Source organism: Sminthopsis crassicaudata, chromosome 3, assembly GCF_048593235.1.
Source record: "Sminthopsis crassicaudata isolate SCR6 chromosome 3, ASM4859323v1, whole genome shotgun sequence".
NCBI lineage: Eukaryota > Metazoa > Chordata > Mammalia > Dasyuromorphia > Dasyuridae > Sminthopsis > Sminthopsis crassicaudata.
The window spans coordinates 253,611,569-253,632,972 of record NC_133619.1 but is presented as its reverse complement, the minus strand read 5'-3'; the positions used below and the strand labels follow the sequence as shown (position 1 = coordinate 253,632,972).

Sequence of the window (21,404 nt, the reverse complement as noted above, 5' to 3'; positions counted from 1 at the left end):
CTCCCACTTCTTTCCTCCAAAAAAGTTTCTTCCCTGTGATGTTTGGCCATCATTTTGGTCACTCAGGTTTACAATCTTGTCCTGCTCAACTCCTCACTCTTATTTGTTGCTCATATGTAGTAAGTGACCAAATCTTGTCCTCTTTTTCTCTACAACACCTCTTGGATATCCTTTCTCTACACACACTCCATCATCTTACTTGAGTACTTCACTGCTTCTTACCTGGACTAATTTGTAAAAGCCTAATTGGAGATATTGGAGATATTATCTCTAGGAGCAAAATATAAACTACTTTTGTTTACTATTTAAAGCACTTTAAAACCTAGCCTTTCCTTTACTTCCAGCCTTACATATTACTCATCTCCATGAACTCTATAGTCCAGCCATATTGAACTATTTGTACTTTACACATAACACTCATTTCCATGCCTTTGAACTGTTCTTCCTTCATGCTTAGACTGCTCTCCCTCTTTATTTATCAGAATCCACAGCTTATTTCAAGATTTAGTTCAAATGCCAACTAAAACAAGAGGTCTTTCTCGTTCCATCCAGGAGTCAACCTTCTCCTCTAAAGTTATCTTCTCTTCACTTTTGACTCATCTTCAATATACCCAGTTATTTACACATTATTTATCTCCATCTGAATGTGAAGTCACTAAGAACAGGGGCTAGTTTGCTTTTTCTCTTAGCATAATATTTGAATTGCTTAGCACAGTGCCTAGCATATAGCAAGTCTTAGTTTAATAAATCAGTATTACTTGAATATTAAAGTTCAAAAGAATAACAAGAGAATAGCAACCTGTTTATCTTTTACTTAGTCTCTAACACATATACCTACCACTCACCCAAGAAAAGAAAGTCACAACAAGAAAACAGCCACCACCTCCTTCATGGGAGAGGGGAAGGAGTCAGACACTGGTAAGGGTGAGATACTATTACAATCACTTTGTATACCATGGGATAGTAGGTATCAAAGCCTGGTAGGAATCCTGAAATGCTGGCAAATTGGGTTCTGATAACACCACTGATTTGGTCAGCTCTCAGATTAGTATAATCTAACTCCTACTAAGAGTCAATGAAATGGATGGGACATAGGAGAACTATAGACTGCCTCTAGTCAGAATTGTGATGATCAACCGAATATGGAGGAAAAGTGGAGCAACCGGTATTCATTCATGTTCTGATATGACAAGAAGGCAAGATATATCAGAACAAATTAGAAATGCTAATGCCCCACCTACCAGAAATGTTTTGGTGCAAATGACACTGACCACTAAAGTGGGAATGCCATGAGTGCACATGAAATGAATTAATCATGTAAATGTTTTTATTATGCACCAATACTACATCATAACAAAATTAGAAACAGATCTTACCAGTTATAGGCAAGGACTTCATTCTGCTTTGTGTCAACGATATCCTCAGCTCCAAGTTACACAACAACTTATTGCAGATCAGTGCATGGCAATCGTAAGAAATAACTTCATTCCTAAACCCAGATTAGATGAAATAAAAGCGGAAATTGAGGAGTTACTTAAATCTGGAGAGGGAAAAGCGGAAGAACCTGAAGGCATTAAAAATCTATACTTAATGCAAATCACAGAAGTGTTACCTAATAATGAAAAAGATGGTGAAAAGTAATGCTGATATCTCCCGTGATTTTGAAAAGATGGGCTTACTGAGAATGGAATTTAGAAAAGCCCTTTATAAGTTTGATGACAGGAATACAAATGATACAGACCAACTATAACAAAGCAAAATTTTTTAAAAGCTGGTATTGTTATCTGCTATATTGATCATGAATATTTGGTCCAGTAGTATTTGACAGAAAGTGCATAAGCATTTCAGAACCTGTAACAGTGTATGCTACTGTATGTATATTCCATGATAAGGACTAAAGGAGGAAATGTGGACCTATTCAGGAAAACTTCTAATGACAGACATCAAATACCAGCATGGGAGAGGTAGCTTAACACTTTTGAAGATCTTTGGAAAGACAATGGAAGATATCAATATCTAGCCATTCCATGTTATAGAAAATGAACACCATATTGTCTGATCAAAGGCAACAAAGAGAAAATGTAAAATGGAATCAAGAAAATAAAAGAATATCAGAAATTCCTGATATCCTTAATCAAATATTGATAGTGAAAGTCAAATGATTAAGGTCACAGAAGGAATCAAAGACATGCAAAGAATAAAACAATTCAACAATGAAATAATATACAATAGAGGCTCCAGAGACAAAGAAATGAGAGAAGAGAGCCCCTGAAGGAGGATGTGGTATTCTTGGTACTTAGTAGTCTATATGTCTGAAAGACCAACACAATGAAAATGCAAGCTGGAACAAACATGAAATACAAAGTTTAAGATAATGAATGACAGAAGTTATATCTATGGAGGTAATTCTAGATTCTCTGTAAAATCAAAGAGTTGTGGCTCTGAATTAAATCAACATTTTTGGCTCAAGTGCTTCATACTGGCATGTGAAATACTAACCAAAGAGTTGGCTTCCTTTATGGTCAAAGACCAAACTCTTCTTTATTAACAATCTCTACTAACCCCTATAAATATAACTCAAATATCTATGTAAGAACTGCATATTAAATATGTACAACTTGTCTTATTAAAAAAAATCAATAAACAGAAGAAAATACTATTTTGTGTAAGAAACAAAACATAGTGAGCCAGAAATTCTAAGGCTGAAAAGAGCAAATCATTATTAATTAAGTAATTACTGAGCAAATTATTGCCAAACACTGTAGCATTCACATCATTTTTATTAAATATTACAAAACTTCAGTTTTTTATTCCTGATATCTGTCAGATACCGAAAATATGCAACACAAATCCAAGAACAATGAAAAAATGCTAGGATATCTGATGTCTTGGAAAAATGTTCTCTGTTTAAGATAATGCATCAGTAACAACTGACATAGCTCACTATAGTTTGCCTGAATAAATCATAGTGGAAATAATACCAAAACATCATATTTATTGACTTACATGGAAATTGTATCATTCCACTCATTAAAAAGCTACTTCATCTTATGGAAACTTTCTCCAAAGATATCAAAATGTGATTTGGATTCAATAACTGCAAAATTCTTGATATAAACCAAGAAAGACTAGACACTCAAGGCTTTAAGCATAAATCCTCATGTTGTATTGAACTAACAGGTAAAGATCATCCTCAGATAATTTGGACTCCTCATATTGAATCTAATGCTATTAAAGAAAGTGAAGACCTTCTCTTTGTCAGGACACTAACTGGCATCTTCATATTAAAGGTAATGGGGATATTTATGGCAATTAAAACCCCTGAAATATCAGTCTCAATATATACTTTTGACATGGTAAAAGGGAAGACCACAGTTCTAGAAAGTGTCCAAACTCATAAAATTCCAATTAAAGCACTAGGCATAACATCCCAAAGCAGATGTAGAAAGATGGACATTTTCTTTTCAAAAAAGAAGAAAAGGATGTTTTCAGAACACATTAAAAAAACAAATAAAAATTTACAGAAAAACTTCTGGAACAAGCTTACTTCACAAAGCTATAGAAAAGGTTGCCAAAGAGCACAGTCTTCTGAATATCCTTAAAACAGAGCCCAACACAGAGGAAGTGCTTAATAAATGTTTACTGACTGACTGGATTTATCAAGTGTAAAATAAAATAATTTATCTCTGAGTAGACCCTAAGAAAGGTCTTAAATTTTAACTAAGAGGGGAATCAAAATGTATTTTCTAGGTGACAAATACAAGTTCAATCGACAATATAAATGATAAAGAAATGTTGGACAAATGGCTTGAGTCATGCAGATGTTTTTTATAGAAACAGAATTGTTTATGATAATTTAGTATCAAGTCACTGTAAGAAATTGAGGAAAGATTTCTTTAGGAATTCAAGCTTAACAAATGAATTGAACTTTGCAAGAAAGTAACGGGAACTGTATAATACATCATTTGCTATAGGGAACAAAAATTTAATAATTATCAAATATCTATAAATGTACTATGATTTGGTTAATTAACCCAGAAGTCCATTTTCCTTTTATATTCTAACACATGACATATCTCCACACTATGCATACGAATCTAAGTATCATGGAGAATACCATAATTGGCCAAATAAGGAACTACAGCATCCTTTTAGATCAGGCTATCGTCCATAACTACCTATATGTAGCACCAATCCATAAACATTTAAGAACAATATATTTAAATATTGTTCAATCAGGAAAATTACGTTGAATAAAAAGCTTTCAGAAGATAAAACTTGGCATAAGAAATTAAAACCATGAGAAAAGGATGAGATCATGTCATCCTTTGTTATCTTTCTGGTATTAAAGTTATTTCAAAGTTGCTTTCAATGAATCTTCATGTTATGTACCAAATATATAAAAAGCAGTCATTTTTACCCTCCTGAACAACAGTATATAGCATTAAGTATAAAAGAATAGCAAAACAGTGTATGGTCTTCAAATTTTCTATCTGAGCATTATTAACAATGAAGAGACCCAGATAAGAGTTATGATTGTGGTAATCAAATATCTACAAAGACATGATTTAGTGATTAAAATAGTATGTGAAGCTTATTACCTTTCATAAAGAGATGACAAATTTCCATACTAGAAATACAGAAATCAAAATGCCTTTGAGAATTTAACCAATAAATATATTTATTTAGATGATTATCATTAATAGAACTACTGTGCACAATCACCCAAAAAAATACTATTATGTAAACTCTTAAGAATCATGTTTAAAAAATGTCACCATAATGCATGTTAAAAATCTTCAAGGTACATGTTTGAAAACCTTTGAAAACACAGAGACTTAGCAAATTAAAATAAAATTGTGTGGATAGAGTATAAAGTACACATTATCCTGGACACTATTTCAGTATCCTAAAAAGGCTTCATCAGTGAACCTGCAGAAAATTAGTTTACATTCCAATATTTTTATCAGATGTAAATCAATTTGATTTTATCCACTGGCCCAAAAAACTGTATAACATCAAGCATAAATGAATACTAGCAGACTATAGAATTAGGATGGTTTCCACTTGAATGCCATTGAAAAAGATGAAGGCAATGAAGTAAATAGGTAATGGCAATAATTCTAGTAATAATAAGAACAACAATTATTTTATTAAGGCATTTATTAAGCCTTTTAATAAGGGAAAGGGAGGAATAAAAAGGATTAGTTATAAACAAAGCAAAGTCTAAATTGGAGATATATAGTGGACTTTAAAAAAATATATGCATATATACTTCAAAATAAATATATGTATTCAATACATGTAAAACGTGTACTGATTAAAAAGCATCCAAAGAATTAAAAGAAAAATGAAATGAAATATAAAGAGAAATAGAAAATAAAATTATAATAGTAAGAAAGTGAAATGTATTGCATTCAGTTTTCCAGAAATCTAACCAAAAATTAAATAAATCAATTAACTAGAATTTTAGAAAAGTTAGGTATAATGGATCTCTGATAATGAATTAAAATTGGAAGAGAAAAGATTACACATATTTCTCAAGATATGTAAAGCACCTTTATAAAAACTGACCATGTTATTAGGACATAACTTCACAAACAAATGGACAAAAATAGAATAATAACTTTTACTGACCACAACTTGATGATTATGTTAATTAAAGGGCCCCTAAAATGATTAAAAATCAACTGGATACTAAATAAATGAAACCTCCACCAAAAAAATTGGTGAGTTAAAGAACAAACCAGAAAAGATAATTTCATTAAACTAGCCCCAAAATTAGATGATATAGCAAAGCAGTCCTAAAAAGAAAATCTGAATCTCTAAACATTTTCATTAACAAAGAGGAAAAAAGAAAGCAACAAAATGAGCATGCAACTAAAAATATAAAGGATTAATCATGCAACTAAAAATATGCAGAAAAACCAGAAGACCAAAATAGAAATCCTGAAAATCAAGAAAGATCTCCACAAATTTGAAAGCAAAAATAAATAGTGAATGAATAAGATTGGTTTAAAAAAGTTATTAAAATAAAATAGAAAAATCATTATATAATACTATTAAAAAGAGGGAAGCTAAACTTAAAATATTTAAAACATTAATAAAGACCCTATAGCAACCTATCAAAAGATTATATTCTCTGACCGATTTGGGTATATTAGGATTGCAAAATTGATTTCAAATTTGGAAAAAAGTAAACTGAAACAAGCAAAAATAACAAAAATCATATGATTATACCAACTAATGTTGAAAAAGTTTTCACAAAATATAATATCCATCATAGAAATAAAAAGTTACTTAACATCATAGAGTATAACTAAAACCAAGAGCCAGTGTCATGTGTAATGCAGAATTACTAGAATCCTTTGCAATTAAGACAATGAACAACATAGCATATTCATTGTCAGTATTTTTATTTGATGTAGCACTGGAAGTTCCACAGCAAAAAAAACCAAGAAAATGCAATTGAGAAGATAAGCACAGGTAAAGAAAAAACAACATAATCATCACTTGTAGATGATATGAAGGTATACTTAAAAAACATGAATCAACTAAAAAATAAATGAAAAAAAATTTAAACCAGCAAAGTTACAGAATATAACGTAAATGTAAAAATGCCCAGCATTTCTTTATAATGATTCAGAAGGAAGTGATAGAAAGAGAAATTCCATTTAAAAATAACTGTAGAATGTATAAAATATTTGTGAGTACAAAATACAATCAAGAACTATATAAATACATTATAAAACACTTTTTATAAAAAAAAGGTTGGATTTAAATGGCTAAATAATGAAGCTCATTTGTAAGGTTAACAGAATAAAAATTACATTATGATTCAAATTAATTTGCTTATTCAGTGCATACCAATTAAACTACCAAAGCACTACTTTGAATTAGAAAAAAAATAACAAAATTCATATGGAGACATAAAAATGAAAAATCTCAAAAAGAACAATTTTTTTTAAAAAAAGATGAATAAAGAGAAAATACCACCAGAAATAAAACTATACTACATAAGAATAATTTTCAAAACAGTATGGTACTAGTTAAAAAATAGATTAATCAATAGAACAGATTGGGCATACAATAAAGAGAAGTAAATTAACCAAGTAGACTAGTGTTTGGTAAACACAAAGGTCTTCAATGATTGGGGTAAGCACTTCTAGGCAAATTGGATGATATTAATGAAGAAACTGGGTTTACATCAACTCCTCAAAACTTATTCCAAGATGAATAGGCATTGCTCAGGGAAAGAAATCTTATTTATAGTCTATTTATGTAGCTATATTGGAAAAAATGTTCCAAATTACTAATTAGAAATGCAAGTTAAAACAATTTTGAAGTTCCACCCCACATCCATCAGATTGGCACAGATGATAGAAATAAATAATAAATGCTGGAGGAAGGGAAGAAAACTGGTATACTGATGAGTTGCTAATTGGAGCTGTTTAATGAATCCATCCATTCTGAAATCAATTTTGAAATCATACACAAAAAGATACTATATAGTGTGTACCCTTTAATTGCCAGGCTTATATCCCAAAGTGGTCAAGGAGGAATAGCACCTTAGATGTACCAAAATACTCACAGTGACACTTTTTGTACTGGCAAAAAAACTGGAACTAAGGGAGTGCCCATCAATGCGGAATAGCTAAACAACCTGACATATAAATGAATGGAATACTATTGGCCTTGTAAGAAATGAGGAAAAAGATGGTTTCAAAGAGACATGCAAAGACTTGAAATAAAGTAGAATATATAGAACTAGAAGAACCATTTATACCATAATGTCAATTCTGAACTGACTACCCACCTCATGACAGAAAATCAACAGACTTATAAGCAGAATAAGAAATTCATTTTTAGATGTGAACAGTACTTAAATTATTTTGGATTTCTATGCATATGTGATAAGAGCATTCTGTATTGCTTTCTTTTTATACTTTTGATAAAGGAAAATCACTATTTTATGGCTTCCATGATTATGAAAAAATTTATGGAAAATATTTTTGATTTTGAAATTTTGAAAAATTCCAAAATGTGAGAGATGACACACATGGTCCAATTTTTTTTCTTCAATGTTATTATAACATTGAACCTGGAATTTTTATATATTTAACACACAAAAAAATCTAGTAAATGGTTTGGTAAGTTGTGCCACCAAAATGAGGGGAGGGGATATATGAAAATTACCTCGATGAATAGAAAATTATAGATAATAGAAAGCAATTAAATTTATTATCAATAAAGTATTTTTAATAGTATCTAATAAAAACAGTAGGGACAAATAATACTTTTTAGGACAAGAATAACTTACAATAAAAGCAAGAGCATTATATCAGCCCATTTTTAACAAAAGGAAGCAATTATAACAAAATCAAATATATTAAAATAAAATATATTGAGTTATCAAAAAAAATTTTAAGTTCATAGACTCTAACTTAAGAAACTTTGCTTTGGTCAAGTGGATCTGTCCTCAAACTAGCATCCCTCTTTGTTTATATTTCCTTTGCCTCAACAGACCTCCCTTTTTTATGTTTCTCTAAAAAATGTATTATTACTCAATTCACTGATGGTTTATTCCTTTTCCAACAAGGATTTAAAGTAACTTGCAGAGTGTCTCATATCTAGCTGTAAAAGAAGGGTCTAACTTTTACTGCCAGATCTATAATTCTATATATGCTATCACCTGCTACACCACACTTACTCTGCTGTATATAGCTAACAATAAACACTCTCTTTTTGTCTGTCATCAGGACAGCAGTTCTGGAACACAATATGAATCAATGTGACAACGCTATTTGTCAACTTTTTATTGGGGGTCAGGAATGGGGAGTGTGACGTAGGAAATAGTCCTTCTTGGTAACAGTCTTACTCATGATATTGTTGAGCTCTTCACTCTTCTTCTTGATCTGAATATGAGTTTCCATCATTTTAAAAATATGAACTTATTTTATCTTTATGTTTAGAGACCTTTTTCTATGGCCCACCTCTCACAAACTTGATGTGGTAGGTCAAGCACCCAGGATAGCAGCACTGTCATGGTTTCCGCATATTCTTGGTGGATCTGGGACCTTTCTTGACACCCATCGCCATACAGTAGTGGATAGCCATACCTCTGTCTACTGTCACTCCAATAACAGCAACTGCAAAAGTCTTTTTATGTCTCTTTTTTGGAACTTTAGTTCTTTATCAGAGCCTGGACTCTTCCAATTGAATTTCTCATATGTACTTCCAAATTAACATGTACAAAGTTTATTCTGGACCTACTTTCTTTCCCTTAAACCAATCCTATTTCTGCATTTGTTACTATGGACACCACAATTTTGAAATTATGCAGGTATCTGAAATCTCAGTTATCCAAAACTCCTTCCTCACTCTCATCTTTCAGACCCAATCAGATATCAAATCTTTTAATTTTATCACAAAACCATTACTTTAATAGAGAGATCTGACATAATCACCTGGATTAATGAAGTAATTTCCTAAATGCTCTTTTTTTTTCCCCTTCTAGGGTAGGGAGTTTTCAACCAGGAGTTCATGAATTTATTCTTTAAAAATATTTTGACAACTGTACTTCAATGCACTTAACTCTTTTGTAGTGTTATGTATTTTATTGTTCAAGAAGAGCTCCTTAGGCTTGTTCAGATTGCCAAAAGGCTTCATGACACGCAAAAAACGTCAAGAAGTCCTTTTTTAGGGTCTCTCCTTTCAAAGCCATCTTCCACAAGTGGCCAAATTGATAGACTTAAAAAATAGGTCTGTCTCTCTTCCCTGCTCATTAAACTCCAGGTACCCTCTTTTCTTGACTCTCTCTTGAATGTTGCTTTCCCTCAATAGAATGTAAGCTATGTAGTGTATGGCATACAGTAAATATTCAATACATGTCAAATGGGAAAAAAACAAAAAACAAAACCTATACCACAAGGTTGCTGTGGAAGTGCTTTGTGAATCCCAAAGTGCTATATAAAAGTTGAGTTATTACTAGTAACTGCCCTAGAAGAGTAAGTATTATTGTGCTCATTTATAATTAAAGAAACTGAGGCTCCAAGAGGTTAGGTGACTTTCCCCAAGTTGCATCAAAGCTAATAAATGTCAAAGCTAGGATTTGAACCAAGCCTCCTGTCAACAAGTCTAGAAGAGTGAACTTTTAACAAGACTGATTCTAGCCATTAAAATTACTGTTCAGTATCAAAGACCAGTTATAAATACTCTTCAACATCATCTCTCCTACAAGCATATGGTAGATCAACATCCATAAAACAGAGGAGAGAAATATTAAGATAGTTCAGGTAAAAGCATTTTTTTCTTGCTAAGACACTTGTAAGTTTCCTCAATGATTCGGTTAGCTTTGACAACCCTTTCTAATATTCCTTTCAGGAAAGTCTAGATAGAAAAATAGTGATGGTACTAGTAACAAATATATATAAAAGAACAAAATATTTTGGAATAAAAAGCTAGGGGGAAAAACAGAGGAAATATAAAGATGGAAATGTTAATTGTACCTTAAAGAACCCTGCTTCAGGACCACACCTGTCATATACACTCCTGGATTTACCTATAGCCATGATAATACCTTGCATGTTCGGTGTCATCATGATCTGCCACAAGGGATTTAAGGTAAAAGGTTGGAATGGTTAACACTTTTAAATGTTAAGAAAATGTTTTCATGTACATGCCAGCTAAAAAGCATCCCACAGACACAGCCAGAAAATATTGTTATAGCTACTGCTCATGACTCCCAAATTAATTATAGCATTTCTTTCTTCTATAATAAATCTAACCTGGTATGAACATAAAAATATATTCTTTAAAATTGGCCAAGGATAAAAATACATGCATTGTTAAATATCACCCCAACAATTAAAAATTCTGCCCAAAGCACACACACGGAAACTCTTATCCAAATGGAAAAATTAAACAAACAAATCCATTAATTCTAAGCCACCCCACATACAAGCAAGTTCCTCCCAATTCAAGAAAATTCAATACTTACATGCTTACTAAATATACTACTTTCAAAGAGAAAATATATATGTATATATATGAAAATGCAAGATGGAACAATTTATTGATATCGGGAAGCAGTTTGTATTACTTCCTTTGGTTTCATGTCATTTCTTCAATAACTAGATTAACAACTATATAATCTTTAATTATGTAATAAAATAATAAAATAAAACTAAAGGATTGAAAGTAGTACCATCAAGTTAATATGATGGTTCTTTGATTATAGAGGTTATGTCTACTATTTTATAATTAAAATATGGAGAGATTTGTAATTATAGTATTTCAACTAAACTGTACCTAAAATTCCTAAGATCTAACATTACATACCAAACAAGTACCTTAAAAGCACACTACTTTTATTAAAAATATCATTTTTGCCTGTCCTAGTAGTAAGAGCAGTACTTCAGGTCAGTAATATTAATCATAGTATTATTATAGTACTAATATGAGATCTCTCTGGCATAGTGTTTTGAAAGCCAGAGAGACCCGGGTTCAAATCTAGCCTTTGACACATATTGTTTCTAGGACACTTGACAACTTAACTATGCAATAGTCTAGACAGCTATCTGAGACTACAAATTGCTGAGAAAGTATCTGAACTGGTAGATAATGCTTCCTTACCTGGCACTTCCAAATACTGATGAATTATATGTTTAGTTGCTATCTCTAGGAGATGCTTTATTATTTATACTTAATTTTTTCTGTTACATTTCCTTTTTTAAAACCATAATTATTTTCATTCACAATTATGATTGTAATGTAGGCAATTTAATAGTTCAATTATGCTTCTTTTTAGGTGGATTTGCTTGCTATAATTCCTCCTACATCCATGTTACCACCTCTTCTCTGTTGCTGTTACTATTTAGAAACTATCTTCTTTAAGTATATCAGAAAGCACATGGAGAAATTACACAGTCGTTAGAAAAAGGGGTCAAAGATCTAGCTGATCTGCAGAAAAACTAGATTGATTCCATAAAAGTCCACAGCAGGAATAGTTTAGATTCCCCTTACCCTGGAAATACTATTTGGTATATATAACAAACATTTCTTAACACATGAAACAACAAAAAGGAGTTGGCAATATTATCACTGATATATCTTTTTAACTTTTAAGGAAGAGGAAGAATAAATCTTGATTAGCTACTCTGTGCTATCTCACTATTTTCCCAGTCACCTTAGCTTATTGCACACTTCCTTACTACTTTTAGAATTTATAATATAAAATATAATAATATATAATTTAGGTATAATATCAAGATAGGGAGAATTTATTTACCATTGAGACTTTTTTATACTCAAAAATCTGTTTTATAAGATGTTAATACAAATGTGATATACTTATTTTATTCACTTTGTCATAATCCCCAAGTCTTTCTTAAGTTTTAATTATGATTTCAAGCATTCATTAATACGATCAAGGAAGTTACTCAATACCACAGATCACAGAATGGTAAATTTAGAGCTGAAAGGGAGTGACAAAGTTAAATGTTATAAAGAAAGTTATGTAAGTGTGAATATGCAAGCATGCTCAAAATACTTGTGCCAAGCAGCAAAATAAGATGGTAAGTTTGTGGTGCAAAGGGCTATATAAGAACAGTACCTCATCATCATAACCCCCCTTCACTGACTCAATCATAAATGTCCCTACATGAGGAATCGCCACCTCTACAACTTGCTGGTTAGGAGGTGGTTGACTGGTTGTTTTTTCAGGGGTCTGTAGGAGAAAATAATGAGCATGAAAAATTAGAAAAATAGAAAGAATAAACTAAAACAACAAAACTATTTTTTATGTGTGGGGGAGAGGGTGAAAGATGGCCAACTTTCCAGTACTACCTGGATTCTTTAAGGCTTCAAGAAAGACAAGCAACACTACATTTCTTCCTTTAAACTATAGGCCTCCTGCTAAAAAACTTCTCAATTTTGTATCTTTCAATAAATAGTTTGAAATCCAAATTCTTAACACGTGCAATGTATAATCTAAAAATTTTTTTCATACGCCTATATCTTAAGGTATCCTGAAGATTATGTTGAAAAACTGAAAGTAATTTTCAAACTTTTATTTAAACAAATGGTAGTCTTTATTTTTTATTTGCTATGAATGAAATGTTAACTATGTAGTATAATATTCATTCATGGGAAGAAAACACAGAATATGTCTAAGATCCTTTTCAGCTCAAGAGACATTTATTTTGAGCTGAAAGAGACCTTAGAGGCATTCTAGTCAAATGTTTCATTTTTTTCAGAAATGGACCAAATAGGCTCAGAATTGTGAAATGAATTGTTTTAGGTCATATAAATAGTAATAAGTAAAAGAACCAACATTCTAACTAAGCACTTCTGCCTTCAAATCCAGTACTCTTTCAATTGGAGTTGGTAAATCATAGTGAAAAGTCTAAATTACAGAAATTTTGAAAAAATTAAATGCAGTTTTATTACTTTGAAGTTTGTCCAATAAATCAAAAACTATAAGTGTTGAAATAGTCCCTTTATTGACTCAATAAAAAAAAGAATATTTTAACACATTTCCAAAGAATCTATCAAATGTTTACTTACAAAAGGCTACTCTTCTTAAGAACTTAACCTACCTTCAAGTTGCATAACAAAGAAATATTCTGATAAATAAACATTAACAAAAAAACTTATGGAATTATCGAATTTCTACTCACTGGATCTTGAATTTAGAAGATTTTATTGTAGTATGAAACAAAGGTACTTTAAAAGAAACACAAGCACTTGAAAGACAGGGATGTTTTCTGGTTTTTCACTGACACCCATCCAGTAAGCCCTTAGTAAATAAATATTAGCAATTGTCAAAGATGAAGGCTGCCGTTATCCTTCCTGCTAATAGATGTTATTGTAAAGTATGACATTATTCCAATGTTTCAGGATGGTCCGGATGTGAGCCTGGATTCTAGAATGCTACATCAATGTGTTAAAAGCATTTGGTCATATCCAAGACCAGGCTGAAAATGTTTTGGAGCAAAGGCATTAACGTCTGTCATCCAAGGACTAATTTTACTAAGGATAATTTTTTTCAATTGTGGTGATTTAGAAGAGTTTCTATTAAAGTGGAGGGGAACTGTGATCTGTGACAGTGGTGGAAATACCCATGACAATGAAATCACACAGATCTTTAAGATTTTCTATAGTCCATTAAGTTAAATAATTTCTAGCTCAAATGTGCTGTTAACTCATACATATATAACTATCAGCTCATGCAATTTCTAGCTCTGTGAATATATTTGTGGAATTTAACAATGTTCCTGTGAATAAAGAATGGAAAGTACTAAGTTTCTATTTTAGGATAACAAAATTTGAAGTTAAAAACTTGAAGTTAATGGGTTAAGAAAATGATGGTCAAGCCAAGCTGAAACAGCTTTTGTGATTTATAAGACAGTTTACTGAACTAATTCCCTATAAAGAAAGAACATAAGACATTCTGAAATCTAATAGCACACTGGAGATAAATGATTTGGTAGCCATCCAGTGGCAAGAGCAATATTCAAAACTGTATTCAGGGCAATGTTAAGTATGCAAAAAAAATCCTGCTTCTTCATGGAAATTATTTTTCTCACAGGCACCTATTAACTAAGTAAATGCTTACATAGAAAAAATACTTTTTCAATGTTTTTTATGTCTTCTTTGTTTTCTGTATATATGTGCTTAACACCTCCATTTATTCAAATTATACAGAAAAGAAAGCATATAATTCCTCAAAAACAAGGTAAATCAGCTAAAGACACTGACATTTACAATTCATCCAACAAAAACAGGGCATGTTTTGTAATTTATTTATATTCTTGTAAAGGTGTGCATTTACCTAAAAGTCAATGCATTAAATAAGAACCTAAACTATAGAACTACAAAGGTCCTTGGGAACCATCTAATCAAAACTCCCTTCAATTTATAAATAAAAAAAACTAATGCCCAATGAAGGTAACTGGTCCAAAGTTAAAAAATAAATAAATAAATTAGCAGACAAAACATGACCAGAACTCAGAACTAAAAACCTAATGTTCTTTCCTCAAACTCCTTTGAATGTCTTGAATATAACTATCTAATGCCACCCTCCACACGCAACCCTACATAACAACTAAAAAAAAATTCTTACCAGCTGTAAAACAGTTTCAGGATTTTTATCTTCATGTTCTGATGATGCCTTGGTGATTGCTTGCATTGTTTCTTCTTTCAAATACTTGGCAAGATCACTTCTGGATGGTTGCTCTAGATATTCAGGTTCTTCTGTTTGTGCTTAATGACAAAAGAATTAATTATATATTTACTATAAATCCCAAAAGGAATCAGTTTGAATGAGTATTTGGTTATTTAATAATAAAAGTTATGTTGTTGATGCTCATTCATTTCAACTGTGTCTGACTCTTTGCGGACACATTTGGGATTTTCTAAAATACCGGAATAGTTTGCCATTTCCTTCTCCAGCTCATTTTATATTATGATGATAGTGAGGCAGACAAAGTTAAGTGACTTGTCCAGGATCACCAAGACAGTATATGTCTGAGGCCAGATTTAATTCACAAAGATGAGTCTTCTTGACATCAGACCTGCTACTCTTATTCACTGTGTCTCCTAGCCGCCATTAAATTTTATATTTCGCTTAAATATATGAATAAAATGATATGTTTTTAGTTAACATAACTTCTACTTATTAAGTAGCACAAGAGAATTTTGACCCTATAAACTCTAGGTGCAAGATGCCTGCTAAGGGAAAAAAACCTAAACTTTTAAAAGATTTTAAAAATTAATTATAGTATTTGAAATATACTTTCTGGTATTTCTCTACACCAAAATATCATTATGGGAAAATAACAGAAATTTATATATATGTATAGATAGATAGATGCACATTTAAACATTTAATAAACAGACAATTATTTAAAACAACATTTTCATTCTGACTTCCTACTGTTCTTATAGGAAACAGATCTTCTATCTATAGTAATTGTAAATACTGAAATGCAGAAAGGTGACAAGCTCTCTTGACCAACTCATCATCCCTTTTAAAGTAAACTTTCTGAATTAGAACTTGTAATATTGGTGAGGTGAATAAGATCCAAGCAAAAGACCAGGGTAACTTGGTATCCAGGTTGGACATAGGAAGAGATGTTGAAAAAATTATTTTGACCTCACAATTATTGTATTCAGCTGGAACATCAAGCTATAGATGTCAACCCTCAAGGGTATTCCTTTTCTACATAAGATTCTATCTTCCCTTTTGTTAATCACTGGTTCATCAGAACTTGACCCACTGTTGACAGTGTAATAAAATCTTTGTCTCCTGATTTGGAGATGGTTTAAGCCTAAAAATACTTTTGAGACATCTCATGACACCATCTGGATCTCCAACACCAGCCCTTGTACACCAACAATATATTTATGTATTGATAATTTCTAAAAGTTTTCCAGGTAGGATATTACTCAAGAATGAATACACAATTTTAATGTTTATGTATTTGTGTGTACATATATATATATATGTGTGTGTGTGTGTGTCTTACATATATACATATATATACACACATATGACAAGTACATATATATGCATGTGTGTATCTGTATATATGAGTTATGTTAAATATATTCCTTATTTAATAAGAACTGCTGGAAAACCAAAAGACAGTATGATAGAAAATAGACATAGAGAACTATTTCACATAACATTCTGCAATAAATTTCAAATGAACATGCAATCCAAATATAAATGACTACACCATAAAACTTTTAAAAAAAATCCAAAGTAAAAAAAAAAATGAGATATCTGTTATAACTAATGCTGACTGAAGAATCCTAATCAAAATAATAGATAAAGGAGATCACAAAAAATAATACAAACAAATCTTACCACCATAAAATTAAAAATCCTTTATACAAACAAATCCAATACAACTTAGATAAGAAGAGAAACTGTCAAGGAAAGAAACGTTTCTGTATCAAATTTCTAATAAAGATCTAATAGCAAATACATATTAATAAATAATACTAGTCTTTAATATTGAGTCATTTCCCAATAGAGAAATGGTAAAAAAAATACGGAAAGAATTCTGAAAGAAGGAAATATAAACTATCAACAACCATATGAAAGATTGCTCCAAATCACTTTAAATAAGAAGTGAAAATTAAAATAACTCTGAGGTCTTAACCTACACCCAGAAAATTTGCAAAGATGGACAAGAAATAGTAAAAAAAAATACTGTTGCAGCATTATTGGGAAGACAAGGACACTAATAATTCAGAGATGGTGAAGTAAATTAGTCCAATCATTACTTTCAAAGTGATTTATTATTTTTAAAAATTACTGTCTTATATTTGTGTCTCACTTACCTTTTAAACAAAAGATATCTCTCATAAAGAATAAAAGAAAAGAGAAAAAAAGTGAAGAAAAATAGCCAGAAAAGTAAATGAGTCTAGCAGTATAGAATACAAAACATTCCAGAAAATAATTTTGAATTAAGTGATTAAAAATAACTATTCAACTCTATGACTCATACATCCAAATGATAGTAATAAATCTCAAAGAGTTAAAAAAAGGGGGGGGCAAGATCCTACACATCTTAAAATATTCATAATAGCACTTTTTGTATTAAAGGGGGAAAGGTAAATAAAGCAGATGTGTAAGGGTCCAAAGAAAGGTCAAGCAAGCGCAATTGAGATGTAAGTGGACCAATGGTCTTTATCCCCAGATGTACTTAAGAGATGAGTACTTAGGGACTTCCTTCGTGGGTGGGACCGCCATCCATGGTGAGAACCTAGATCTTGCTCTGAAGTTTCAGTCAAGTTCGGGATGCAGCCTTCATCGTTTATTGGCTTGTGTCTGTGACCTCATTGACCCTATTTAAGCTCTGGACATGAAGAGCTCTACCATTTTCTCTTCCCTTTTTCCCCTTCTTACCACCTGGAGACTGGACTGGGAGGTCGCTACTAAGGTATGTGCAGGAGGTCATAGAGTAGATGTGATTTACAGGAATAAAATCTAAGTTTGTTCATTTAAACTCTCGGGTGCTCTGTTATGCTTCAACTACTTCCAAGAGAGATAGTAGCCGGAGGATTCTGAGGACCTCAAAACAGAGGTGAGATTGATATTACTGATAGTATATTTACCAGATTTTCTCTGATAGGCCTAGGAATAAGGACAGATTAGCATTAGGTAGGAAGAGTAATAAACCCTAACACATATGCCCATCCATCAAATGAGGAGACAGCTTAAAAAAAAGGGTACTTAAATGTCTTAGGAACCATTTATATGGATATGACTAATTAAAAGATACATGGAAACATCTGTGTCAACTGAGAGAAGGAAACAGAATCAAGGGAATGATATATACAAAAGCTATAATGATACAAATAAAAATGATAGTAAAACAAAGCAGAATATTATATAATTGAAATGACAAATATTTCCATAGAAGAAATGAGAAAAATCAATTTTAAAAATTCCTATTATGTGTATAATATTAGATACACTGTCAAACTTGGTCATTATGATTTTGATTTGTTATACAGGAGAGAGGAGAAGGGTCTCTGTGCAGACTTGGGTGTTGATACTCAAAAATGACTTATGATATTAAAAACAAAAAATGTTTTTTTCAAACTACATAAAAAAGTAGCTAGAGGTGGGATGACATACAGGCAAGTATTAACATCACTGGCTGTTAACTGGCACAGTGGACAGAGTGCCAGATAGACTGTCAGGAAGACATTGAGTTCAAATTTGATTGTAGAAATTACTACTTGTATGACTTTGGACATGTCACTTAACTCTGTCTCCCTCAGTTTCCTCATCTATAAAGTGTGCTGGAGAAGGAAATGACAAGTCACTCCATTGCTAACAAGAAAACTCCAAATGGAATTACAGAGTCAGACACAGCTGGAAATAACAACAAAATTGGCATCACTTACTCACAGATCCATTTTTTACAACTAGACTCATGAGGTACAACAATATTTCTTTTAAATGTAAAAACAAATTAAATCATTTGTTAATTTTAATTCCTTTCCCCTCAAATACTGTGAGAGAGAAAGGAGAGCAGAAAAAGAGTTATGTTATTATAATTGAAATTTAGCAAGGCTTGATGATATATATGAGATATATGTTTATAATCTTTTCTCTATTGGGGAGGTTAAGGCTGGGTGTATTGCTTAAACTTGGGAATGAGCTAAGATGAGCAGGAGTCTATACTAAGACCAGCATCAATATGATAAATTCCTGGGAGCAGGGCAATAGGCTGCCTAAGGAGGAGCAGACCAGCCCATACCTATCAGTAGTGGGTGGGTTTCATTACTAATATTTGTGTTTAAAAAAGCCCCTAACTAAGCTTACCTGCTAATACACACACACACACACACACACACACACACACACACACACACACACACACACACACACACATACACACGCACACATACACATATGAATAAATAAAAATTGGTAGGAACTTGGTTGTAGCAACTCTTAAAATGTGATGAGGTATTTGAATTCCTAAATCTATGGCATAGAACATTACAAAATAGACAAGTGAAATAAAAAAAAATAAAAGGCTAAATTGTTTAGCTTTTTTATGGTTTGCAAATAGTTATAAAGAATAGAATTGTCATAGGATAGAAATGGAACATATTGTAACTTTATAGATCAAAGCTTGCAATTAAAATTGCATTCCTCATATTCACAATGCAAGCAATCTGACAAAGACTTCAAGTTTATTTAAGCTAGTGAAAGAAAATAGAAATAGTAGATTGTATAGAAATTTTAATTCAAGCGTTGGTTTGATGGCTTTAACAATCAAATTCAATTACATAATATTAAAATTATCAGTTAGGTTACCACTATATATGAGTATGTGAAATCTAAACATTCTGATGTATTATTGAAAATAACTGAAGAAAGATATAATGATCAACAAGGACATTTATTAATGGGGATGAAATGGGATTCTTCTAGAAAAGAATTTTCCAGAATATACATTTCTAAGAAAAAAAAATTCAACCTTGATTTAAAGAGTCTAACTTTTTAACATGAAGTGCCTGATACTTTTATTGGAAAGTGATGTAGAAGGATATTTTAAAGTTAAAATCAATGTTTATTTATCAGTCTTGAAATTCTCATGCTCTAAGAGACTATAATTCTTGGCTGCTTCCTTTTTTTTTGGTGGTTATATAAAGAAAACAAAGTTGTTTACAAAGATTGGCCTTCAAATTATTTTAGCCTAACTGTTGAAAAGTAATTTTAATTCTGAAAAGTCAGAATTTGAACAATGTGACAACTTCTGCAGATTCACTAATCAAGACTTGATTATATAAGTAATGGTGTGAAATAAAAATTGCGTGAATCCAATTTAAAAACTCCATGGGTATACAAGGAGATTATAGTAGTTATCATTCTCAGCTTTCATCTAACCCACAAGCAGCAACAGGGTTGATTCTATCTATCTGGCTATGAAAAGCAAAAGAGAAGGAAGAATCAGATGATTGCCAGAGGAGGAGGTTATCAGGAAAGTGCATTTGAACCCAGCTAGAGCTAGAAGGTTGAGGTGGCCTTGTGCTCAGATTCTGATTTGTATGCATTAAAATAATGGAAAAGACGAATAAATAAGCAACTGGGCTATACAAAAAAAAGGTGAAACAAAAGTATAAAGAGGAAATGCCTCAAAGAAGATGCAGCACCCAAACAGATATATCCAGAGAGGATGCCCCAACGGGATGGAATAATGGGTAAAACCTCAAAGAGAATACAAAACACTCTTTAATAAAAATATTATAATGTAAATCAAAGTGAAGCAATTAATAGTATCTGAGGAAAGAATCTTACAGACTCCAAAGAAAGTCTAGAGCAATAAGAATGATTCACAAAAAAAGTAAAATTCATGAAGCAGGGAATGGATATAGGTCAGAAATTGATGAGGTTTAGATTTGGGGTACCCAAGTTGAAGAGGGGACACCGGAACATTGAAAATCCTTAAAGGAGAAAACCTCCTTCTACCTCTGCCTTAGGGAGGGGACTCCATCCCAAACACAAACAGTTTCATTTTTGTTATCTGGTGGGGATGGCTCAGTCCAGAAACCCATTGAATTCAATTCAAATTCTAACCCTGGCTGAAACCCAGCCAGGAGTCAACCTGGGACTCCACTTACAAGCCCCCTTCAGCTTGTAGCCAAAGCCCACTATTATAAAAGAGACAGACTGGAACCCTCTCTTTGCAGAGATCCCAAACATGGCAGCCTGACCTGGCTGCCTGGCACCAAGGATCTCTGCCCACTGGAATACTGTTTCCGGTGCCTTCTTATCTCTACCTTCAACTTCAGTAACTAACTAGACTTTAACTTTACTTCCAAACCCCGTAATAAACCTCTTATCAATCTAGGTTTTTGAGTCTGTAAAT

General features: G+C 31.9%; 1 protein-coding gene across 11 annotated transcripts in view; it reads right to left on the bottom strand.

The window, feature by feature from the left end:
* The window catches only part of USP25 (ubiquitin specific peptidase 25), a 191,640-nt gene that overhangs the window by 34,446 nt on the left and 135,790 nt on the right, over positions 1-21,404 (bottom strand). For 6 of the 11 annotated variants that reach the window (XM_074300458.1, XM_074300453.1, XM_074300455.1 and 3 more), the window contains 3 exons: positions 15,125-15,264; positions 12,614-12,727; positions 10,509-10,604 (listed from right to left, as the gene is read on the bottom strand). In XM_074300458.1, coding sequence (XP_074156559.1) covers positions 10,509-10,604; positions 12,614-12,727; positions 15,125-15,264 — 350 coding nt within the window. The remainder of the gene's footprint in view (positions 1-10,508; positions 10,605-12,613; positions 12,728-15,124; positions 15,265-21,404) is intronic. The other 5 variants (XM_074300461.1, XM_074300462.1, XM_074300459.1 and 2 more) reach the window with 2 other exon arrangements.